The 26266-nt window shown below is 39.4% G+C and overlaps 1 protein-coding gene across 1 annotated transcript in view; it reads left to right on the top strand.

Moving 5' to 3' along the window:
* Nucleotides 1-26266, top strand: part of ptpn4a (protein tyrosine phosphatase non-receptor type 4a) — an 84311-nt gene that overhangs the window by 5466 nt on the left and 52579 nt on the right. The window contains exon 2 of the mRNA XM_079254132.1: nucleotides 22418-22572. Coding sequence (XP_079110258.1) covers nucleotides 22435-22572 — 138 coding nt within the window. The 5' untranslated portion in view covers nucleotides 22418-22434. The remainder of the gene's footprint in view (nucleotides 1-22417; nucleotides 22573-26266) is intronic.

Below are 26266 nucleotides of genomic sequence, written 5' to 3'. Positions count from 1 at the left end.
AGAGAGAAAAATTCAACAACTTTCTGAACAAAATGGGTTGAATCACCAGCAGCTAGTTGAATCATAAAAAATATTGCAGTCTGTGACGTCCCGTCACCGATCAGTTGTGTATTGTAAACGCACTTTAAAAAGTCCTACACACAACAAATATGTCCTTTTGTGGACAATAAGAGAAATACAGAAAATTACGTTGTAGAGACTTGGTTCAACTGGGCTAGTGGTAGCATCTCAAAGCCATGTTGCTTTTGTTATATCAGGTGTTTTAACTATTAAAAGGCCTTCGTCACTTGTTAGATTTTATTTACTGTTTTTGTACCAAGAGATTTGTTTGATGGGAATGTCAACAAGAACATTTCCTTAGACACTGCAAACCTTTTTCCCATCAGCAGTCTGTCTTCCAAAACAAATACAACCAATTTCCATCAACCTTCACCAGTTACTCTCTTTACATGGTTGTTATCATGTTTCTTGTTTTAGTCAATATTTATCACATTATTTTGCTTCTCAGACCATGTACAAGATGATGTTCAGTGCCTCATAAGAGCTGCATGTCCATCTATCAGAGAAGCACTAGATGGATCTTCCAGTGTGTTAAAGTATCTTTGGGTAAATTTTTAGCATATAGATCAAAATGCGAGTTTATGTGGGCGTGAGTCTTTAAAATGTGTTTGTAAATCTATTTTTTAATATGAAATGTTTCAGATGGACAACAGGTAGAAAGATGCTGTTTAAATGTAATCCATATAACATTTTACTGATATAAATTATGTGCACTTTTTGTTGGGTTACTTCAAATCAATAGAAAGCCTATCTTCAAATGATCTATTATCTTATGATGTAATGTTTTTATCCTTTTGGAAAAGCTTCTCTTTTAGGATGGAAAGAGCACTGAATGGTTGGAGTGTGAAAGCACTACAATACAGAGGTTTCTTTGTAGTGCTACCATCATCAAAACTCCAATTCAGAGTATAGTTTGGAGGGACACCGTGTAATCTGATCCCTTCATTGAGAAGCTATACTGAGGGAGTTGTGATGTCCTAAAACCTTTATTAAGACACTTATTGTTGAGTTTTCCTATAGAAAACCACCAAATAGGATAATTCGTCTCTTTTCTGTTTGCAGTTTCACTATGACGTTGATCAAAGCTATACTTTAGGTGCATGTTTGTGAAACAGCCCAGATATTTAGACTGACTATCATGCAGGATAATCAGGTCAGCCCAGCATATGAAAGGATGGTCCTTTTTGTTTCCACACTGGGAGTAGTAAGAAAGTTGGCCGCGGTACAGCTCTTATCAAGTCCATATCAGAGGAGCACACAATGATGGAAGTTCATCTGAGGATTTGAGAACAAAAGAAGCAAAGGACTACAAGTTGTGAAATTCATCCCCTGTCTTGTGAGGATTGATTGAAATGGGAAAACCCTGCATTTGGTTGTCTTTCTGGCCATTGATGCGTTGGAAATAATAGATCACGGGGCAGTTTTCAGAAAACCGCAAGCTTCTATGCCATTTGAAAGGATAAAAGCCAGAGTGAAATTATGGGGTAAAAAAAACACTCAACAAGCTAAGTCAAACCTTTTTTTTTTTCTTTTTTTAAAAAAAGAAAAAAAGGCCATAAACTGATCCTTAATGTTTATTTAATATTTTTGTTGACCTACTTGTTAGTCACAAAGGCGTTTATCAGTGTAAGAATCAGTATTGTCACCTGCAGTGATCTGACTTATATTCACTTACATTTGTATATTTGAAACGATTGACCCCTGGATGTAATTAGCTACTTTGATAAAATCAAACCTGTAAACTAATGAAAGAGGTACACATTTGTTTATATGATAGAAAAAAAGCTCTGTGGAGCATTTAAGATGATACGTGAAAGCTGGATTTATACTCGCGCAGCGTCTGCGTGTGGTAGGGCTGGCGCATCTGACGAAATGTGCTCTTGCACTCGAGCGTAGGTTTATGCTGTCGTGTGGCAGCTTCTCTTCAATTGTTAACATGCAAATTCTGTGAAAGGCTCCAAAAATCCAGAAAAGCGTAATGACAAGGCTGTCAATTACAAGGGAGTACTTCCAGGTACCTGAACTGCATGCAGGAGGAGCTTGCAGCTCAGTACACAGCCTGGGGGTTAGCAAAATAGAGACATAAGGCCTTTTTCTCTCAGTGGTATGGTTCAGGTCCAAGCAGTATGGTTCAGAATGGCCTGGTCAGCCAAGTGTTTCCATAACAAGTCAGACCCTCACATTGTAGGGGGGGGGGGGGGGGGGGTCAGCTCAAACTCCTGATGTAGTGTCGTAGTATGACAGCAATAAACGTGGCACAATGACATGAAAGCAGGAATGTTAGTAGTACAGAGTCGACCACACTTTACCATTGTTTTCTGGCTTCTTTTTTGTATCTTTTCAATGTTAATGAATGGTGAAGTGAAACAACTGAAGTGCTATGGGCTGTTTTTCTGCTGCGTTTGCTTTTGTTGAGTGAACGGACATTTTTCTATCCCTTAGTCAATGGACTGTAGTACGTGTTGCCAGTAACTTCGTCCTTGCCATACCATACCATCCTCCTGTGTGCAACTAAAGGGGGCCCAGAAATTGTTCGGTTGGGTTTTATGGACCACTTATTGACACAAGCCCTGTTGCCATCAAGGGTGTGTCTTGGGGGAGTTTGGTGTAATTTGGTTTGTTAACCCTGATCTCTGCGAGTTTCCACAGAAAGCAGGATCCTTATCTGGTAGATTGGATGATTGCCAGATGGGGTAGATAATAGGGCTGTTTGCTTATGAAAAAAAAATCATAATTACCATTATTCTTGGTTTATATTCATATTTTAATTCTTACCATATTAACACAATTGCTTGCAAAATGTGCACCCCTGCAATGAAAAGCACTGTTTTTCACAGGAGTGCATGATTGGGTACAACATGGCTTCTGTGAGTGTTTTGGGAAGGTCGAGGGCAGTACAGCGGTATTACTGCTCATTGAGAGAAAAGCAGGAATGATGCAAGTCAGTCTCCGTAAGTCTCCAGTGACATCTGAACAAATCGCTAGATTTGTCACTAGTTGTTTTTCTGAAAAGTAGTTAATAGAAGGGTCTGAATACTTACTAGTGAAGCAGCAACCAGCAGCAATAGTGAAGGACCCACTTTGGGTATCTGCTTGGATATGCCGTCATAAGCAGCAGTCGTGTTCATGTTACTTGGAACACGGGGTAAAATTGTACATTATAATATGGGAAAACATTTTAAATTGCAATTATTTTTTGTTTGTCACCGTATTTGTCATTGTTTGGAGCCAATTATAGCAAATGAAATCACTGAATGTTCAACAGAGGTGTCGTGTTTCTTTTTTTTCTTTTTATTTGTTCTTTTATGTCACATAAAAAGTAGTTAGTATCCTGCGGTTAACATTACCTTAAGTACCGTTTTATTTTTCGCCAGTTCAGTATAAATACGTTTCTTACTCATTGATATGCCTTCATTTTAACCTGTTGTCTTTTTTTGTTTGACTTCTGCTGCTCATCACTCTGAAGAACGTTATAAGCCAGGCTAAAATTATAGTTAGCTATGAGAAGTAGATCGCACATAGGTTTTGCGATCTGTGTGAAAATGGGAAAGCCTAAACAAAATGTTTGGAAAATGTGTTGATAGTCTAATCGGACAACCTGCCTGGAGTCCGTCGTGTTGGAGAACAAGAAAGGCTGCTGTGTGAGTAAGATGATATAGTTTGATGTTTTAAAGGATTTTCTGAGACAAAGTTGAAGAAAGTTGCCAGAACTTTTTCAGCCCGAACAAACTAAAGTATAATGAATGAATAAATTGATTTTGATCAGGCTTGAGATTCACTCAAACTGATACTGAAGCCATGAATTTAGATTTTTTTTAAATTTATTTATTTATTTTTTATCTCTTCCACAACAGCCTCATTTTTTACGACCCTCAGGTATGTGAGTACAGCTGGTTTGTGGTTCTTCTCTTCGTACTTTGGCTCCAGCGCATGTTTTGGCTTGTCCTTACCTTCACTGTGTCATCCGTCCCATTCTCCCCCAGCATGCGTACACACACAGCAACACAAACACTTCACTGTTCTTCGTACACTTCTCGTACATGTAGTTGCCCCTGGTGTGTAGACTTGTGCTCAGCAAGGAGTTGTCGACCCCCCCCCCCCCTCTGCATGCCCGTTATAACCTGCCACTTGGGTGAATTTGAGCTGCACACGTCTGTGTTTGTGTGTGTGTGTAGCTTCGGCTCTTCAGGTTTGCCTTTCAAACAGCTGCTTAAAGAGCTTTGAATACCTCAGGAGGGCAAAGGACACAGTTGGTTCAGAACGGAGGGCCAGAGCCAGAAATGGATGGCTCTTTACTCCGCTTTGTCCCTGCTATGATTGCATTTAGTGTTGCACAAGGCAGTTAGGTTTTGGATTTGGTTTTGCATCTGTTCTTTGGTTGGTTTACTTTCTTTAAAGTTGTTTCCTGCTGTCTTGTTTTCGCTCTTTGCGCATAAGACCCGAGTTTTTTCTGGAACATCAGCCGTTGGCTTGGCAAAACCAAGTTTTATCTGTCGTATGTTTTTCTCGGGCAATTGCAGAGGAAGCAAAAAGAGATTTCATATCCAACTCAACAGGATATTTTCTTTGTTTTTATTTCATATTGCTTCCATTAACTTTACTGCCATGCCTGTTTTTGCTGTTTAATTCCCTGTCTTTCTCTCTTTTTAAAAATTTATTTTCCCACCTCTTCATTGGTCATAAATAATTTTTCACTTGACCAGATTGTCCAAGGCAAAACTGTTTTACCATTTTCACTGTTGGGCCAACAGATGTGTGCACATGGCCTAGATGTGGGCTGTGAAAAGATAGTCACAGTGACAGGGAGAAGATGCAGCAGGGGTGAGCAAAAGGGTTGATGACGTGCGTAAACTGTTGTGCTCTTCTGCTGACATTTTGGCCTGCCCCAACCTTTATTAGCTTGACCTCACAGCCTGAGGAGAGGAGTTGACGTTTCCTCAGGTATACTCTCTTCCCTTTTCCACACTAAGTGATCTTGCAAAAGGTCTTTTAGACCGCTTAGAGTTTTACTGTATGTTAGCGCAGAGCTGGGAGACACGGACAGTCGCTTGTTTGTAGTTTGCTACAACTGTGTTTGTGTCAGAGGCAGAAACAAGGCCACTGGGCGGGTTTCCCCCCCCTCTGAAAAATGTGAGGAGCTGCTGAGTCAGCCTTTTGTGACACATGAAGGCCTTCAGTGTGCAGCAGTGAGGATCGCACATAACTGCTGACACAAGAAGCTCTTGTTTCTGTACAAATTGATTTTTCTCTTTTTTAAAGATGAAGTTGTTTTCATTGTTTGCCATGTCAAGGTTAACATTATGTGTTGCTTGTCACTGGGATGCCAGGATTGTGGATTTTCTTGCTATGACTATTGACATATATTCATGATTATTATGCCCTGATTAAATTCACAACACTATAAATCTGTAAGATCTCATGTGCAATCCTTTCAAGTCTTCTCAGGGCACATTCACATCAGCCTTTTTGATTCGTATCTGAGTCCGTTTGCTCAGAAAGTCCGCTTCGTTTTGGGAAAATGTGAATGCGTCAAGCGAATTCTGTTTCAGGTCAAAGAAGCAGATTTGGCCTGCCTAAAAACACAGGTCTTGGTTTACAAAAATAGTCACTTCCTGCATTTGGTGTAGCTTTGTTGGTAAATCCGTAGCGACGGCGTTAATAGTCCTCTGCCTCGTTTGTTGTTCATACTGCGTCCATTGCAGTGAATTTCTGTGAGATTCTTGCATAAGACAAAATAAAAACCCAAAACAGCGATAGTTTCGTCTCCATGATTAGCTTGCAAGTGGAAGTTTTCTTCTTCACGTGGTCTTGTCTTCTATTTTGCTAAATACTAGTGCAGCGCTACCTTTGGAGAGAATTGGGACACATTATTCTAGTGGTTTGGCTGGTTTGACCAAAGTGCAGCGTGAATGCGATCTCGGTTCGCGTAGATATACACCCCCCCCCACCCACAACTGAGCCGAGTCCCCAATCGGACCGAGTGTAGCGGAACTGAATGCACCCTGAGTTTTATTTATCTCTTGATGCCTACAGACCCTTTATAATACAGCAACAAAGTTAAATAAGAAAGAAGTCCCATTCTAATAAAAAAAACGCCCATGTTCTGTAAACAACAAATAAATATGAAGTAACTACTTGGATTTCCCTGAGAAAACAGATAAACACGTGCAGATGAAAGCTCTGGAATCTGAGCACAGATTTGTGAAAAATGAGGCAAAACATCTCCATAGCTTTTGTCTTCCAGCTGTCCTTCAGCAGAGTAGCTGCTGTTAAAACATAAGCAACACTGGAAGAGTAAAAGGAACAAGGTCGTATAACTGAGATTTGATCCAGGTTCTTCTACCACCTGCTGTTCAATGACAAATTAAAAAAGGCATCTGTCTCAAAGCTTTTTACATCTGTATAATGTAGCGTTGAATAAATGCTGCTGAACTCGACACATTGCGCTGATGTCACACAATTAGAAAATTCTACTGTAAATGACACAATAGTAATTATGTAATGTGTATGTAATGTAATGTATAATATGTAATTCCAATGTGTGGAATTTCAAAAATTTATGAATATGATCCAGTTTCTTAGCATTTACTAGGGGTGGAAAAATAGAACGTTTTATGGCTCATTTTACAGGATGATGAGGTGTTCTCCACGCTATTTCCCACTCTAACATGCAGATATTTGTATAACCTTGTGTCTGTTCTGACAAACACAAATACATGGTTTAGACATGAATAATTCTGGAAAGTGACTTTATTGAGGGATCTTTATGATTAATTAATCGTGGCATTTAAGAGAAGTATGAAGTAACTGTGATCTCCTTAGTTGTCACTACACTGAATTTATTGCACACTTAAAACTTTTACAACCAGTCGGTAACAACACACTCAGGAGCTCTGTAAAAGACTTCAGAGTTGTTGAATATCAGGGCAATGTGTTGTGAATATCAGGGCTTCACTCTGCGTCTACTGGCTTGTTACTTTCTCTGGATCTGCTTGGCTTTTATGTTGGAGTTTTCCTAGATTGGTATTTGCTGCAAATCTCAGCAGCAAAAGCAAATTAAAGTCTGTGTGATTTTGCTCTGTCAGGTCCTCTGTGTGTTTACTTGTAATGTGGTGGATGTGCGCTCAGATAGAAAGCAAGCAAAAATGGACAGCCGTACCCTGAGAGAAATCAGTGTGTCAGAGATGAGAGCAAGTGTGTGTGTGTGTGTGTGTGTGTGTGTGTGTGCGTGTGTGTAAGGGAAAGGGAGGGAGAGAAACAGGCAGCCTCTCTGCTATTTTCTGGGGCAGGCCATCAGGCTTCGAGGCAGCAGGGAGGGATAATAACAGAAGCTGTTACATTCTTGTGGTTTCTCTGATTTCAGCATGAGGCAGGGGGCTGGCTCTGGCTGACTCATGGCTACTCTGCCTGCTTTCTCTCTGTCTCGGTCAGCTTCTGTGGCAGCGTGGAGCCGTTTCCAAGAGAAAAACACGTGACATTTCTAGGACACTTTAATCTCAAACACATTAATTACAGGACTATAACTCTGTGCATATTTTAGCACTTCTTGCTCAAGTAGATCCCAACTTACTAATTAACCCTGGCTAAGCTACCAGTGCTTGTTGGGTGTTTCGTAGCTCCTGGTTAAGAACAGGTACTCTCCCAGCACAAGAGATGCCAACAGTGATATAACTACATGCTGGTTGTTGCAGACACCTTTTCAAAAGCCCATGTACACATTGGTGACAGGCTGGGTATGGGGTTGCACTAATCCTCTTTTGTAAATTCAGATTGATGCACAACAGGCTAAATCAAACAACATGTTTGTGAAACCTGGTCTCCCTGTCCTCTAGCATTACACTGCAGTGGCAGATAAAATGTTACAGTCATTGATCTAAAACATGTTGAGTGTTTCTCAATGGATCAGGCTTGTGTTGCTTAGTGCTGTTCGAAAGGTCAGAGCCACTCATTGTCCAGACATATGTGCAATTATTACAGATATATTAGTGAGAATACAGTATATAAAGCAAAAGCTGAATATGTGCAAATCTAATAAGCTCAAAAATTCACATTGGACTTGGACAAGCTCTCTTGTTACCTCAAATTGTGGTATACGTTTGGAACAGGCAGAAGTGCCTTCAGATAAAATATAAAATGGGTAAATTGCCAAGTTGTCTTATGTTTCAAGACAATATTAGCTCATCTCTGAAGTTGGGTGCCATTTGTATGAATAAATAAATTATGTGTCCGTGTTAAGTGGCTAAAACAAAAGAGCAGTGTTTTCTAAAAATGGTCAAGTTCAAGAACTGGACTGAAAATGGGTGCAGACTATGCCATTATCCCCCCCCCCCCCCCCAAAAAAAGCTAAAAAAAACAGCAACTTTGAGACCTTGAAAGTCCTGAGAAAGCTGCTGAAGACCAAATATCAGATTAACAAAGAAGCTGAACCTTTATAGACAAAAGACAATGAGAGTGGCTAAGACTTGGCACAAGAAAAGCCTGTTTGTAGGTTTGCATAGACTGTTTATGTACAACATTAACCCATATACAGCAGAAAGTTTATATATAAATATATATATGTGTGTATATATATATATATATATATATATATATATATATATATATATATATATATATATATAAACTATGGCCAATAAGCATTTTATTCCTCCCTTTCAAAGCTGAGGATATGAGGTTAAAACACCTCAACAGTGACAAATTGCTGCCTCAGTATATTTCACCAGCGACTCACCTTATTTTCTACATGGTGACAGCCTCGTATAAGCTCAGAGGTGACTGTCGGATGAGCCCACGCTTTCCTGTTTTGGCCCTGTTTACCACCCACAATGTGTTCCACCCACCTTCATCTCTTCATCCTCACCTCGTCACACAAGCAGCGGCAGGGAGATATCCCCAAACACCTCTCCCACACACACACACACACACACACACACACACACACACACACACACACACACACACACACACAAAGTTCATGTTATATGTGCTATATAATGCATTCAAATATGCAGCTTAATCATAAGCTCTCTTTTTAAGTCACCTAATTATAAACGCTTTTTGATGCATTGAGATTTTTGCTGTTTAGCAGTGAAGCCGATTGCTCCACATCTTGGTTAATCAATATTACATTTTAAACACATTTTAGGCCTTCTGTCTCGAATACACTGTTAGCCACATCCCTTGCCTGTTGTCATCTTTTCATTCAGCCACAAGAAAACATCTGTAAGAAATGCTACGCCTGAAACACATCCCCTCTGCGTCAGTTTCAGTAAATGTGACAACTAGGGTAGAGGTAAATGCTTTCTTGCAATGAGTGAATTATTAATTTCATGTAAAAGCTTTCTCCTCTTGTTTTTTTAAACGGTTTTTATTTACCCTGACTTACAATTTTTTGTCAGTCATTTGCATCTTGATGCAAATACGTGACCTCACGTTGCATTCAAATAACCCGCTGTGCCTTTCTTATCAGAGGTCTGAACTTTAGAGACACAAACTGAGGATTAAACCGTCACCGTCTTGTACTGCTGGTTGTGTCCTCTTCTTATTTGGTTCATTTTAGTTTTCTTTGTGTGATTGTGTTATGCAATCCCAACTCTTCCAGTGACACCACAACACCTCATTGCTTAGTATGAAAAGCCAATCAAGCAAATCCTGACTTTATCTTTCTTTTCTCTTTTGGTACCTGATCTTGTGGAGACAGTTGGGGGTTGATGGTACGGTCCCATTGTAATACAGCTCTGTTCTTCTGCAAGAGGTGCAGAGATTCTAGGAAAATTACTTGTTTCCGCAAAGGGATTTGACTGATCGTAAAAGCCACTTCCTAGAACTGTCTCAACTACCTGCTGCCTCTCTCTCATGTTAAATGTCAACCCCTGCCTGAGTCTCCATCTCAGACCTCTGCAGAGCAAGAAGACACTGATAAAAAGATGGGCTGGAATTATGATTTTAGTTCTTAATCATTATGTACTTGACATGTGCAGCTTCTAAGAATAGGAATGGAGTTAATCATGCATTTGTCATAACTTTGTCGCACATTACCCCCCTGTTCTTGTTTTTCTGTGACTGATTTCGTAGAAAAAAATTATAGTTCACACCACATACATTTTGGATTAAGTTCATTTTTATCATTCATCGGTTAAAAATCATCATTTGGTCCACTTGATCGGTGGCACAGTACATTAAAAAAAAACTTGTATATAAGTAAATAGGTAAGTAAATCTTTATTTATATAGCGTCTTTCAAGATAAAAAATCACAAAATGCTTCACCACAAAACACAAAATATTTTAAAACAACATATAACATAAAGAAAACAGAAAAACAAAATAAAAAGCAAGGTTAAAAAGATGTGTCTTAAGCTGCTTTTGAATGAGATCACAGACTCAGATGTAAAACAGCCAGCAGACCCTGGTCAGCAGATCTCGGGGACCTGCTGGGAAAGTAAGGCTTTAAAAGATCTCTCATATAGCCTGGAGCTTGGTTGTGTGGAGCTCTATAAGTTAGAACCAGTAATGGACAGCCAGTGCAGCTGGACTAGTAGCGGAGTGACAAGGGTGAATTTTGTGATCTAGTAATATGAAACTGACTCATTAAAAGCAATAACTTATCAGAAGTACAACATTTACTCTTACATTCTTCTTTTTATTTCATCTTATTTTTCTATTTGCCATTGTAGTGTTTTTATTAATTTGTAAAGACTTGGTGGTATTCTGCCTTTTACACAGTTTTGGTTTTTTTTTTTTAGACATCTAAAAAAAACTATTTTATAAAATATTGGAAACAAAGAAAAAACTAAAAATGAAATAGATGTCATTTGTCTTTATGTAGTTTAAGTTACAAAGTCAGTATTGGTAGTTTAACATCTTTGTTCTTATACTTTGTGTGAAAACATAGTCAATGGTTAAGTCTAGCTTTGTAATGTGCAAACTGACTATTTCACTCTCAGAAGAGTCCTAGAAATGCATTAGCGCTCGCTTTTCTTTGCACATGTCTGCAGAGCAGCTGCAGCGTGACCACAGCTGTTATCTCCTCATGTATAATGTATAAATTCTCATAAATTTTGCTAAATAAAACTGAAATATTTCAGACTTGGTTAAGTTATGTTCGACCTAAACGTAATCTGAAAGATTATCATCACATGCATGGAAAACTGAAGGCAGGAAGAAACTTTTTCTTCTTTTTTTTTTTTTTTTTTGCCAACAGGAATCTTGTGTAGTCTTGAAAATTGTTTTGGCACCTGGGGAACCATTGGGAGGGGCTAAGGGGGCCTAGCTCAAGGTCCCACAGTGGTTCACTTCTGCTAGCACACCAGGGACTCAAATCCAGGTTATGGAGACAAGCCCACCTCTGAACATCCCCCCCCCCCCCCCAAGTGGACAAGTTGACACTCTATTCCAGTAGAAGCAGAGGCAGAAGAGTAAAGACTCATAACCTGCCAATTTCATATGTACATTATCTGAACTGGTGATAGCGTCTGCAAGACCACAAACCAAACAACTTGAGCATCTCTTTGAGGAGACCAGAGCATATAAGAGGAAAGCCATGTATACTCCACACAGAAAAGTTCCTGACAACTACAGCAGCAGGTCAGTGCTGTGATGTCAGCATCCTAATCACTGTACCACCACGCCGTCCCATTATTTATCAGAACGGAGACACTCAGACACACCCTTTAACCCCCTCAGTTGAGCAATGGCTGTGCTGTGAAGATGTGGAGAGGGGCTCAGTGTTTGAGGTTGTGTGTAGCTTCCTGTGGGTTTTGTGTTTTTTCTCTCCGTGTAGCTTCAAAGTTTCAAGGTTAGTTTTTTTTAATTTTTTTTTAATTTTTTTTTTTATTATCTGGTAGTTACGTCGGAGTTACCTTCAGCGGACCGTGCATATCTGCCAACAGTATGGACGCAACATAGGGTGCAGTACACTCTTCCTGTAGCCTACAGTCTCATTTATGTTGGGGACTTATTTAGCTATTCAGATTGGGGCTGTTTCTCGCTTTCTTCTTCTTGCTTTTTAACATTTTAGCTTTTTTGAATAATAGATCAAGTAAACTTGGTTACAGCTGCAAAAGGAAGCGCGAAAATAAAGAATGACTGGTGCGGGAAAGAAAGAAGTATAATGAAACAAAGCAGCCTTTATAATACAATAATCATCTTGCACATGCATAAATATAAGCTTGGGAAAATTCAGATTGCACATGCATGATGCAATAGTTGCGATTCCAGATATTTTAGTCGCAGCTTATACAGCAACTCTCTGGTGAAAGCCAGAAACTATTAATAAATGGAATAATGAAACTCTTTCCAGTCTCTGCAGCTAGATTCTAGTAAAGCCTGTGATTAAGTTTGTTTGTTTGGGTTTTTTTTGTTTTTTTTTTAGCACAGTTAGAAACTGTGAATGAAGCAATATCTATTAATACTTCACCTCAACCAGCAGTCACACATTTTACCTGATTAAATCACCTGTGAGTAAGTCTGTTGTTTTGTTGTAAAGTGAGAATGTTATGTTAACAGAAGTAAGGGAGGAAATAACAATGCTCTTTATTTTGACATGGATTTAAATAAAATTAAAAAAAAAAAAAAAAAAAAAAAAAAAAAAGGTAATTTGTGTTGGTTGTGCTCCGTGGAAGCCAACCACCAGAAACTTTCTTCTTAGGATCATGAACGTTTGCTGTTGCGGTAAGCTGATTTGGTTTTATCATAAGCAACTTAAGAATATTGCCACGTTGCTTTTGTTTTCAGATTGTCACAAATTTAAGACATTTTTGTTCATCTTTTTATTCTTTGAATTTAATTTTATTTTAAATATAGAGCAAACATTGTTGTTCAATGGCGCCATCAAATCGATGTACATATCGATGGTTTATATCGATGGTTTAGGACATTGACTTTAAACCACTGAGCAGTAGAGGTAGGAAAATTGAATTGAAAAATTGAATATCGGGATTTTTTCCTTCACAAATTTTAGATTTTTTTTTTGTTAAAAAATTGATTTTTTAAAAAATAAATAAAAATCATCATTTTTTTTTTTAATTTATTTATTTATTTTTTTAATCTTTTTACTTGTCTTCTTGGTAATTACAACAGGTCTAGCTAATGTGTTTTTTCCTAATTGAAATCAAGATATAAATTTTTTTTGTTTTTAATCTACAAAATTAAGCAACAAAGAAGATTTTAGAGAGTCTCAATTAAAATCTAATTGGCACCCAAAACAAACCGGAATCAAATCAAATCAGGACAAAAGCATATCGTCTCAGCTCTACTGAGCAGCCTCTGAGTTTTATGAAGTATTTAAGCAGTTTGCTTATTTTTAGATAATCCAAATGAAAGTTTACAATTGTTTAAAGTCTAGTCTGCTTTCTGCCAGCTATGCTTACTAACAGGTATTTTAGCATACATTTATTCCCATTATCAGGCGTAGCATAAATGACTCATTGGATGCCAGTTAAGTTTAGTGTGAGCTGTCCTAATGGCCAGAGATTGTTTTTACATATTTTTGTCCATCTCTGCTAACTTCTGAGAAGCTACATAACTCTCGCTCTTTGCTAATGACTTATTGTCATCAGACAGCATCTGCAGTTGCTCTTCCTGGTAAACAAGACTAAACTAATGGCTCCACAATTATAAAGCAACTGAATCTTTTCATGTCATGCTTTTTTATGCATTGCATTATGGGAAATTATCCTTAGTTATTTTTAGATATTGTTTTTAAGCAGTGTTGGTAATCAAGAGTGATTAAAATAGTATAAGAAGTCGAAAAATAGTCCAAAACGTTTATGATCTTTACATTTTGGTGGTGAAATTGTTTCAAGGACAGTTATTTAAATTATGTATCACACTTTTTATTTCTACCCCCCTTTTCACATGCTCAGTTCACAGTTAAATAAAGATGTAATAATGAAATCAGAAGTCCATTTGATGGCTGTATAAGATCTAATCCTTCTTAAAATCATCCATTCAAGTCTTTCCAGTAACTAATAAAATGATGATTCAGACGGAAAGCATCTTAGTTCAGGGGACGCTTCACTTTGAATGCTGTGTCTACAGTGGGTCCAAGCGTGTCCCGTGGTTAACCTGCCTCGGCAGCACAACTGCGTAGCAGCGGGAGGGTGGTACAGAACACCTGGCCTCCCTGCTGGTCGGGCAGGAATGTGCAGGGTTGGGGTGGATGCGGGTTGAAATCTGCAGCGTTTTCAGAACATGACCCCTGCTAACATTTAAAGGTGCCCGCGTCAGCAGGAAAGGAAAAAATCACGGGAATGTGCTGCTTTAATCAGACCTGCATCACTGTTTCTCTGCTTTCTGTTTTTCTTTGTGTACACCAGGGTGTGTGTTGTTATAGGTACGTGTGTGTGTAGAGAGGAGGGCCTCTTGTTGTATAATGAGGGAACACCGTCCCACCCTGCTCGTATATCCAATGTAAGTGCTCAGTTCAGCTTTTCCCCCCTCGTACAAGGAAACTTAAATGTGGTGGACGTATCGGAGGACGACCACGTCAACTGAAAAAGAAACACACTTGCCATGTGAAACATGAGATGCCTTTTTATTTTAAATGAAAAGTATGTGATTAAAAAATGTTTAGGTTTCCATAATTTGTTTGTATAACAATTATATTGTACAATTTAAGTGTGACAGTTGTGTTAATAAGTGCACAGCACCTGCAGTTGTGTTACTTGTTTCAGCTTCAAGCAGGAAACCTCAGAATGTGCCTTTTTTTCCCCCCTCTTACTGCTATCTAGCCCGCACCGTGACCTTTGTGCTTTGTGTAAATTTAAAAGTAAAGTTGCTAGACATGTTTACATAAAATCAGGTCACTTATTAATCACGTTTAAACTACAACGATAACGCTGCTAATACGTCATGTGTAATAGCAGTTTTTAATGAAAGCTACATTGTTTTGCAGATTTAACATTTAAAACCCACAAAAATAATTTCTGTCAGAATCATTTGAAGTGCTATTTTTCTAATGAATGCTGATATATCAAGTGCATTGAGGCATTTGTGTCCTAACAGCCATCATTGTGCTATTTTTATTGCTCCACTTAGCCTGTGAAAATATTCTGCTTTTGAATAACTGCATACAAAGAGGCAGCTTATTCATTTGTCTGTTTTTTTTTGTTTTTTTTTTAACAAGGTCAGCAGGGAAGAATAGGCAGAAGATGGAGAGGAGATGCTTATATGAGGCGAAGTAGCTGGCAAAGCATGTCAGAGATGAGATTGAAGTGGAAAGCAGAAGCATATAGAAGCCAATAAGGGCAGAAAATGTGGCGAGGAGTGGAGAATGTGAACTGAGCTGGATGACATATTAAAGATACTGTGACGGTCGGAGGCAAGCGCTTATGAAACATCTCTTATGGCCCGATGTGCAGCGAGTCTCCATCATCCGCATCTCGATTCAGCAGGATTCTCTGTGACAGGTGTTGGGTTTTATGAATGGCTCTGTGTGTGTGTGTGTGTGTGTGTGTTGGTGTGCATTAGTAAATGGCTGCTCTCTAACACTGATGGCTGTTATTTGCATAATGGACCCACAGGCTTTACAAACAGTGAAGATGAGGAGGGCCGGTGAAGGAAAATCTAGGAAGACGGCAAAAAGAGAAACCTGAAATTTAGTTCTTGGTTAAGAGCTCGTTTCCTTGGCTAAACCAGATGCATACATTTTGGGGATGAACTAGCTAGGAACGGTTCTCTTCTTAGTCATACTGAGGCTTTTGTTCTTCCTCAGCTTGGATAGACCTTTTAATACGGCAAACATGTCGTCTTGAAACAAATTGATTTACTGTATTGCACTGAAGTGATTTCAGGGCCAACGCTGCTATTACTGCTCCTTGTGCTGCAATGCAACTCAAGACTCAATATTATTAAAAATAGGATAATCGACATGAAAAGATATTTTCCCATTATAGGGAACTTTTTATGGGAAAAAATAATTCAGATTTATAGAGATTTACCTTTTTCTGCAGCTTAATAATTAAAAAGTAAAAACTGAAAAAATGTCTATATAATGAACCGAATAGTTCCAACAATAAGGGTCTCTGAGGGTCTTAAGGCATCGGTAACAATAGAATATATTTTCTTTTAATTACATGTATTACGTGGCTGTCTCAAGTATTTTCCATGTTGTTTGATCTGCTCTGCCAGGAGATGTTAACACCATGCCCAAAGTGTTCTGCCATCTTCACCCACACTTGTAGCAAGCAAATCTTCCTTTCTCATCTATATTTTTTTTTTTATCTGTTGCTATTTCATTTAGCAGTAAATGCTAAGTGAAAGCATGCTAGTTGTCTTTTGCTACATCTAAACTCTTCACATCGCTGCTTGAGTATTATACTAGTTTGTATAAAGAGCTGTTTGGTGCTAAAGCATTACCCTTGACCGCAGAAGCAAGATGGATTCTCTTATCATCCTGATCTTACAAACCACCTTACAAAGCAGTGCATGCCATATATAATAAACCACTTTGGCTTTGTAAAAAGCCTCCAACTAAGAGTGATAAAACTTAAGGCATCAGTCATGGTTTCCCACTGAAAGCTGCTCAACATTAAGGTTTTTATTTTAACCTTTTGTCCTGTTGCTTCAAATGAAATGAAGTGAATTTAAAAACACTTTATTAATCCCTGAAGGCAAATTATATTAGTTTAATGATAGTTTTTAGCTGCAAATTTAGATGCCAAGGAATGATTAAAGAGTAATTACTTTGATGCGATGGAAATAGCGAGACCAGGTCACTTTTCCAGTCTTCATTTTGATCGTTTCAGAAAAACATTCATCATAGTTGTCTTCTCTGACTTCTCCAGTCAGACAACAAGCAGCAGCATATGACTTTACCATCAGTAGAGCTGCGCCTCGCAAACCCTGAAGGAGGGTCACAGGTCATGTTCTGCCAGGATTCCTCAAGCTGCATCGTCCACAACCTCTCAGCCGAAAGGAGTTTTAATCTGGGCGTAGAAACAAAGAGAAACCAACATGTGTCTGCTCATGTGACAGATCTACATGTGCTTAGCAGAAGCAGGATCTCCGAGATGTTCTGTTGGGGCAGATGGAGCCCAGGGTGATTAGTGGAGTGTGCAGCACCAAGAAGTAGTTGGCTTGTGAAGAAGAGCAGGTAGTAAGAGGATGGGGCAAGTCTACCGTGGGAGTACAAGTGAAGAAAAAGTGAACACAGGAAGTGTTTATATTTGTTGAGCAGATCTTTGTCTCGACCCCGCAAACAAACTTCGCTTTTAAAGATCTCACGCTGCGGCCAGTCAGGTTTAATTCTCCTCCGCTCTAACGCAGACCTCCAGTTTGTGCAGAGCATACATTTAACATTTCTCTGTTTATATTTTAATAAATGTAAACTTTAGTTCCAGTTGCTCATTTAATATCACGCGCAACATAACTAATTTCTGCACGTACCGACAAACCTCTACAGCTGTTCATAGCCTGGTTTTCTTACGTTTAAAATGTTTAAAAGCAGACTTTTTAGTTCAGTTATTTGTAAGCAACACAAAAGGACAGCAGAAACATGTTTCTGTAGAAAGTGAAGCATGAATGGAAACGTATGGAGCAAATCAAGTTAAACTATCAGGACGTGTCTGTATTGTGAGTTTGTCTTTGAAGACTTTTGTTCTGTCAAGCGAAGGAACGGTGGGGAGGATTATGGGTCAGCGGGCTGTGACCGGTTGTGTGTGTGTGTGTGTTTTTTTTTTGTTTGTTTTTTATGAGTTTGTGTATATGAGTCTCTGCAACTGATTTAGATGATTGATAACACACACATTTGTAAAGTTTGTAGATGTAGCTTTTACGAAGGACATGGACAGGAAGGCTGCAGGATCGTCTGTATTTTCAATAAGCCGAGAGGAGCCCACCAGTGGGGCAAACTTAAGGGTCAAGGGCCCTCATATAGTGTATATGCGCACACACACACACACACACACACACACACACACACACACACAGATGCTCTCCTGCCTGTTTGTAAGCTCTGCTGACTGCAGGAAGCAATAATGGTAGCTTGCTTCCGGAGTTCCGGAGGCTTCTCTCTGGGGACTGTGGCCGTCCTGTCCAGCTCAGCAGAGCAACACTGAAAACAACACAGCAGTGCAGAACGTTACAGAACACTGTGAATATAATGAAGTACAACAGGAAGTGGCTCAATATCACCGAGCAGAAACAAAAGTGGCAGAAAAAGGTAGAAAATGTTGGAATAAAACAAAATGATGCACTTGAACTGAGCTCTGTTAGTAGTGATAACATGTCTCCATAAAATGTCCAGTTTGTAGGATGATGCAACAGCTTCGCTCAGGCTGTAATGAATGAAATGCCCTCCACCTTTTCCGCCATGTTGTCCTTCATTAGGTACTGTAGTAACATCGCAATGCAACACACAGGACTGACTTGATTACTTTGAATAAAACTGGTACAACTCATTTAAATGAAGTTTATTGTCATTGATGTCACCATTAAATATTTTTGTTGATAAGATTGTCAGAGTATTATTCACAATCTTAAATTATTCTGAACATGTCAATTATTTTCAATACTATAACAACTTTTTTTGTTTTGGATGACCTAATATGTTTGTTTGGAGGGAATAACTTTGCCTCTGCTGTAACTCCTCACTCAAACACACCTCTTCTGTAAATCACACAGAACAAAGAAAGCCACTCAAGCAGTAACGCACAGATGTTTTGGAACTTTGTTTTGCTTTCATGCGTAACTTTTGCTGATCTGCCGACGTGGTTCAGGTATATACTTTTATGGAACGGGACAAGATGGAGGGATCTTTATGATAAATTAATGGTGCGGTGTAACGCCAGGAATAATTGTGAGATCCCTACTGCACAGATGTTTCCTTGTGTGACAAAATTCTACCTGCAAATCAACTATGCACATATTGTGTATATTACTGTGCTGAGGACAGGCGGAGACAACATGGGTGGAGCTACCTGCAAATATTTTCCTTTTTTAAATAAATGCTTCAGGCTAAAGAAATCCACGAAGCCCTTCCAAACCAAAAGTAATGTGACATCCCTCATCATTTTGCTCAGACATACACCACACTGTATCAGATGAGATGGGCTGATGCTGTGAAGCAGCAGGAAGCAGCACAGAGACAGTCTGCTGAATGTTTGGTGCAGAAGTACCACCAGTAAAAAGGTTTTTATTTATTTTAATCCCTCGTCAGAGCCCTGAACAGAGAACTCAGGAGATGCACACTGTGGGACTGAAATGGTTGCACACAGTGCAGTTGACAGCTGGATGGTGATGTCAGGACATACAGGGTGCATGGGACGACAGTGCTGACTGTGGACAGAAGCTCTACATGAGTACCAGAACTTTTCCTGCGTGTCAGACAAAGATAAAACTACTTTGCTCTGTTCTGCCTTCCTTCTTTCTGCATGCTTTCATGTGGCTCACATACGTGCTGACATGACAATGCTCCTGATCGGTGTGCATGATTACATCCGTCTGAATATTTCCATGCATTTTGTTGTTAATTTTTATACCAGTCTTTGTGTCCACGCAGTATTTAAGTGATTTTTTGTTGTTGTTGTTGTTGTTGTTGTAAGACTACACTATGACTAGGTGGAGAACTGTTTCCTGCTGTTATGAACCAGATAAATGGTGATTAATCTCATCCTGCCATCTATTTATTACCTAATAATTTCACAGGCAAATGACACAAACTCTGATGTAAGAGGCCTTTGCTCTTTTCCTGTGTGGGATGATGCGTATGAGCAGTTCCTTTGATGGCGGGGGTACTTTTGTATCACTGTGAACTCTCACAGACAGTGGTGATGGAAAGACGACCAATATGGAGTAATTGCAGATATTTTCCACTCCAGATTTAAACACATGTTGGTTCTTGCCAAGAGTAGGAGTTTTACATGAAGTAACAACCAGGGGACTTTTGTGCTTAGCTAAGCTTGACTCTCTGGAGTTGCCCAGCAACAATGAGGACACGCCTCCACGCCTGGTGTTGCAGGCCAGGGAATCGTCTAGCACACAGCCGCTGTAGAACTCTTGTCGCTTCGACAGTGATAGTTTTACAACAGGGATGTTTCTCTAAGTTCCTCTTTATTATGTTTTATGTGCTTCCTCAGTCGTTCTGTGGTCAGCGGGCTTTTAATCCAACATTTTCTCCTGAAACTCAGCGATGTAATTATGTATTGTGACCTGAGATGCTTTCTTCAGACTATTTATTAGGGTTATGACAAAAATTATAATCACAATTATTTTGACTGTAATTGAGATCTTGATTATTTAACACAATTATCCAGTATTTTTAAACAGCGTTGCGTGTTGTGGTGTTCTTGACTCCGTGTCGCACATTATAACTGTCTAATGCGCGGTTCTGAGTTGTTTAATCCGCTTTTACCGTTTATATAGGAACTATTTTATGTTGGCCTCGATGTACGTTTTATGCCAAAGAAATGCTGTCAAGTTACAGCGTGTTTCTCTCATTTACATGTTAAAAGACAGCTGATCTGAACCAGCTGATTAACGCGTTGCTATGGTAATGCCCCATAACGGAGGGATATTACAGTGTTTAACTTGCCGAACTACGTGTGTGTTTATACAAAACTAATGCAGCCAGTTGTCACTGACAATGGTATAAACTACGTTGTAATGAACTTCCACAACCTACTGCAGTTATTCTACACTGACCTGCAGCCGGAGCCGACTGAGACTGGCCGCCTGGGAGGGCTTTAGGACGGGAGAGGCTCCCGCTGCTCCTTCCTTACAGTAACTGCAGAACAATATGTGCCTTCAAGTCAGTCACCAAAACACCAGAAAAGTCTCCAATAACTCCAGTAAAAGTTGCTAGATTTGTCGCTTTTAACAAAAAAGTTGCCAGATTTAGTGAGAAAGTCGCCAAATTGGCAACAGTGTCTGAATGAAAGCAAAGCGGCTGTGGGAGGAGTTTACAGCACAGCGCTGCAACGCCAGAGATGCTCGATGAGCAACTGAAGACAACAGGAGAGGAAACTGCAAAGAGAAAAATAATCGCACCCTTTTATTTTTATGATCGTTGAAAACCCAGATCGTAGTTGAGATTAAAATCTGATTAATAGCCCAGCCATAACTTCTACACACCAATATCTTTCAGATGCAACAATCCAACATATAGCAAAAATAAATGTGTGTAACTTGAATGTTTAGTGGTGAGAAAGTGTTACTAGTGGCCACATTTTTGTGTATGTGTGCGTCCACACACAGGGAAGACCATCTGCTAGTGGTCATGGGGGTTTGTGCTGATGTGTTTTGACAAGCAACTGACATAAAAAACAAATATGCTCACACAGAGCCATCATTACATATACAGCAGCCCCTCGATGACGGGGCCATGACCCCTCTGGGGTCATCTTCGCCTGTCATGGTAGATCACATAAAAATAAAAAGGACAGGAGGTGGACAGGAAGAGCAAACAACCCAAGTCTGTGGCATATGATACCCAACCAAATATCAACAATGGAAACAGAAACAGAAAAAAACTGTGAAATTTTCACCATGTTCCTATCAGATAATCACAGATTGTTCTAATGGTGTTAAAGAGAAGCCCTTATGTTGTTTATTGCCAGGCTTGAATTTAAATAAGGCTAAAAAAAATCATGTAAAGTTGACCAGCTTGCCGTTTGGGAGGGAAGACATGCAGTCAGGCTGGACAGCATCTCCATGAAGCAGCACTGAATTAAACTGTTGTTTATTTATTTAAGAGAGAGGCAGAAGAGACGCAACTGTTTGTATTGCCACCACCAGAAAGCCAGACATGAGCATTTTGAATCAGGAATATTGATGATGAAATGATAATAGTGCTGAGGAAGCTCTTTCTGACATGATGGAGGGGATGTTTGTTGGGTTGTTTGTTGCTGCTTTCACTTAATGTTTTATACTGGAAATGTGAGACAAACAAAAAAGGGTGCTAACATTTGAGAATATTTTACATGCTTCTCTTTTTTGTATTTTGTTTCCCTTCATCATAACTTTTGTTTTCATGCAGAAATGTTGTATTTGTCTAAATACTGTAAAACTGAGTGTGCTGTTTGCCAGCTCATGGACATTCCTGTGTTATGACACACTGCTCATGGCTGCCTTACTGTACCTGTACAGGCTTGTATTCGCTCCCTGGCTTTCTTCACCTGGTTGCTTAAAGCAAAAATACAATTTATATGCCACAAAGGTTCATTATACTTTGCAAATATTTTTCATTACCTGAAGCACATACTGCATGTCAGGCTGAATCTACGTATTAAAGGCAATTTTCGCAAAATTTCACAGATCAGACCACAACTTGATAACACAGCATTTTTTCCCTTCTTTGCCACCTTTTTATTTCTCTCACTCATCATTTTATCCTCTCTGCTGTGCCTTTGATTGTTGCAGACCCTGGTAGGAGCGTGATGAGCGCGCGCTTCCGCTTGCCTGCTGGCAGATCCTACAATGTCCGGGCGACGGAGCTGGAGCGAGACAGGCAGCACACACAGGTTGTGTGCAACATACTGCTGCTGGACAACACGGTGCAGGCGTTCAAAGTCAGCGTAAGTACCGATCAGTCATCACGTGTCTTTACTGACATATCTCATCAGCTGGGCAAAACAAGACTAATACGGATATTTTGCCTCTGTTCTATTCTAGTAGACATTAGGCTGCTATTTGTATTTTAATTTGTTTTGTTTGGTTTTTCTTTTGGTCATTCGTGATTTCATTTTTATTAAATTTATTATTTTTCTTTCATTTAATTTAAATATAATTTTGTATTCCATTTTCTTGTTTGTCTAGTTGTATTTAATATTTTATCTTTTTGTTTCTCCTTTATTTTTAATGTTTAAAAATTTAATTTCATGTCATTTTTAAATTTTATTTTCTATTGATTTGTTTTTAAACTTTTGTTTCTATTTATTTCTTAAAATGTTTTGTTTATATGTTTTGTCTTTTTTTTTTATTATTTTGTTCTGTTTTATTCATTTCATTCCTTTAAAGTTTATTGAATTTAATCAAGGATTTTTGTTTTTTGTTTCATTTGTAAACTTTTCAGTTTTACTTTTCTTCCTTTTTTCTTTCTTAAAATTTTCTTTCATTTTTTTAAAACTCTGTCCAGTTTTATTTTATTCTAATGACATATCCTTTCAGGCAGTCAATCCGTGAAGGCGCCTCAGTCTTGCTCATCTTTTTCACTTGTAAAAGACATTTCACAAACTTTTCTGAAACTCAGACAAAAAAAATTTGATTTGTACCGTCATGAAATTGATTCTTCAGATTGATCATTATTTTACCCGAAACTGCCCACCCATCTTTCCTCTCGGAAACCGTCCTCCATTTCTTCCATTACTATAAATTTCTTCCTTAAGCCCAGCTCAAATTAATTAAGAGTTGGTGGGGAAAAGCTTTTGTCTGTCGCTACACCTTCATTAGCAGAGATGTGAAACGCAGCCCACTCTGAATTGCTTTTTGTTTTTTTGTTTTTTCTAATATATTCTGGTAATAAGTGCGTTTAACATTCATTTTCCTACACAAACAGCCTTGTCTGTTCCTGCTCTCAAGCATTGACATAAGCCTTTATCTAGCTTTACAAGATGCTAGCTGCTCACAGCAACACATTATAGGGTGTAAAATACAACATGTGGTTGTGTGTGTTGCATGTGCTCTAATCCAGGTGACAAATCGGCTTGTGAGTCGCGTCTTCTGCTTTATGCATCTCACTCATCATGTGTTTGATCAGATTTATGACACCATGAAGCAAAACATTAACTTTATGAGTCAGAAAAAGAAAAAAAAAGAAACTCCTAATAGTATATTTTTTTGACAGATCACGTCCTGTTGCTGCTGAACTGGGTGTATTTATAAATCTAAAAAAAACGTGTTTAAACTGTGTTTAGTAACAATACTATTCAGGCTGCTTATTGGTGATTATCTGACAACTGTAGACGTTTACTGTAGAAATCAAATCTTTCTCTTGATATCTTTCCTAGACAGACATTTTTGCAAACTGGAAGAAGCTAAATTTAGTCTACTTTTAGTTTTATTTAATATTAGGGATGTGATTCTAACAACAACTGAGAATTCAATTCGATTCAGATTTCTGGGGTGAGGAATTGATTCACAATCGATTCTTTATTCAAACAAATTGTCAATACATAATCATTACATTTAAGAAACAAAAAGGTGCTCTTCTATGAGCTAGAATCATCAGAGATTATTCAGGCCAATTCGATTTAAAATGCGACATGTACGAAACTTATTTTGCTCGTCAATTTTCTTTATTTCAATTAGAAAAAATAACACAGTAGCCAGACCACCATTCTGCTGCTTTAATGCCCAAGAAGACAAGTAAAAAGATGAAAAAAAAACTATCAGATTGACAAAAAAGTTTATAGTGGCTTATTTTTATTTATTTGGGAAAAAAAATGTCTTCACCAAAATATCGATTTTAAAGTTGTGAAGCAAAAAATCCTGAAAAATCCTGATTTTTTTTCGATTTGATTCCCCACCCCTATTTAATAAACACGTAGGAAGTAATACAAAATAAGATTTTTAGCGTGTTCACTGACCGGCTTTAATTGCACAAACAATCTAAACAGGATTTGATGTTGGTGTGTCACATCATTCCCTTTTCTCATCGATACATCTGAGATCTGATTTAATGGATCGTTACAATCTATCAGAAGAATCTCTCTATGCTCAGTTTATTACATAAAACACTACATCTTTTTTTTTTTTTTTTTTTTTTTTAAAGGCTAAAACGTGGACTCATCTAACCTCAGAACACAAACCCATTGCCCTTTTGTCCATCTGAGATGAGGTCATATTCAGATAACTTAGTGACATTTGTGCAGGATAGATCAAACTTCCCGGTTGTGTAACAGTTTGCTGTTCTAGATGCAGCAGCAGGCTGTCTTGTGAAACAGTGATTTTCAGAGGTACTTCTCAGCCCTTGTGGATACATTCACAGATAGACAACAGTTTCTCATTCAGTGCTTCCTAAAGATTTAAAGAACATCCAATAGTAGTTTCTGTCTTTGACCTTTAAATTTCCCAACACTTTCTGAATCTTTTTACCATATTATGCTCGAAAAAGATGACTAAGTTTGAGACAAAATGGCGAGCCATGACCCATATTTACTTGGAAGAGACTAAGGTTTTGGTGGTTCCTTTTATACCCAATCCTGACTCCCTCACATCTTCATCTTCATCTTCAGCTTCATCTTCTGCCGCTTATCCGGGGTTGGGTCACGGGGGCAGCAGCCTAAGCAGGGAAGCCCAGACTTCCCTCTCCCCAGCCACATTTGCCAACTCTGCGGGGGGGATCCCGAGGCGTTCCCAGGCCAGCCGAGAGATATAATCCCTCCAGGGTGTCCTGGGTCTTCCCCGGGGTCTCCTCCCAGAGGGACGTGTCTGGAACACCTCACCAGGGAGGCGTCCAGGAGGCATCCTGACCAGATGCCCGAGCCACCTCAACTGGTTCCTCTCGATGCGGAGGAGCAGCGGCTCTACTCTGAGCCCCTCCCGGATGACCGAGCTCCTCACCCTATCTCTAAGGGTGAGCCCGGCCAGCCTGCGGAGGAAACCCATTTCAGCTGCCTGTATACGAGATCTCGTTCTTTCGGTCACGACCCACAGCTCATGACCATAGGTGAGGGTAAGAACGTAGATCGACTGGTAAATCGAGAGCTTCGCCTTCTGGCTCAGCTCCTTCATCACCACGACAGACCGGCGTAGAGTCCGCATTACTGCAGATGCCGCACCGATCCGTCTGTCGATCTCACGCTCCATCCTTCCCTCACTCGTGAACAAGACCCCGAGATATTTAAACTCCTCCACTTGAGGCAGGACTTGACTCCCGACCCGGAGAGGGCAATCCACCCTATTCCGGCTGAGGACCATGGTCTCAGATTTGGAGGTGCTGATTCTCATCCCAGCTGCTTCACACTCGGCCGCGAATCGCTCAAGCGAGAGCTGGAGATCATGACCAGATGAAGCCAACAGGACCACGTCATCTGCAAAAAGCAGGGACCCAATCCTGAGGCCACCAAGTCGGATCCCCTCAACACCTCGGCTGCGCCTAGAAATTCTGTCCAAATAAGTTATGAACAGAATTGGTGATAAAGGGCAGCCTTGGCGGAGTCCAACCCTCACCGGAAACGAATCCGACTTACTACCGGCAATGCGGACCAAGCTCTGACACCTGTTGTACAGGGACCGGACAGCTCGTACAAGGGGGTCCAGTACCCCATA

Source organism: Telmatherina bonti, assembly GCF_933228915.1.
Source record: "Telmatherina bonti genome assembly, chromosome: 15".
Classification (NCBI taxonomy): domain Eukaryota; kingdom Metazoa; phylum Chordata; class Actinopteri; order Atheriniformes; family Telmatherinidae; genus Telmatherina; species Telmatherina bonti.
The sequence above is the reverse complement of the archived record's forward strand: the minus strand, read 5'-3'. Positions and strand labels throughout refer to the sequence as shown.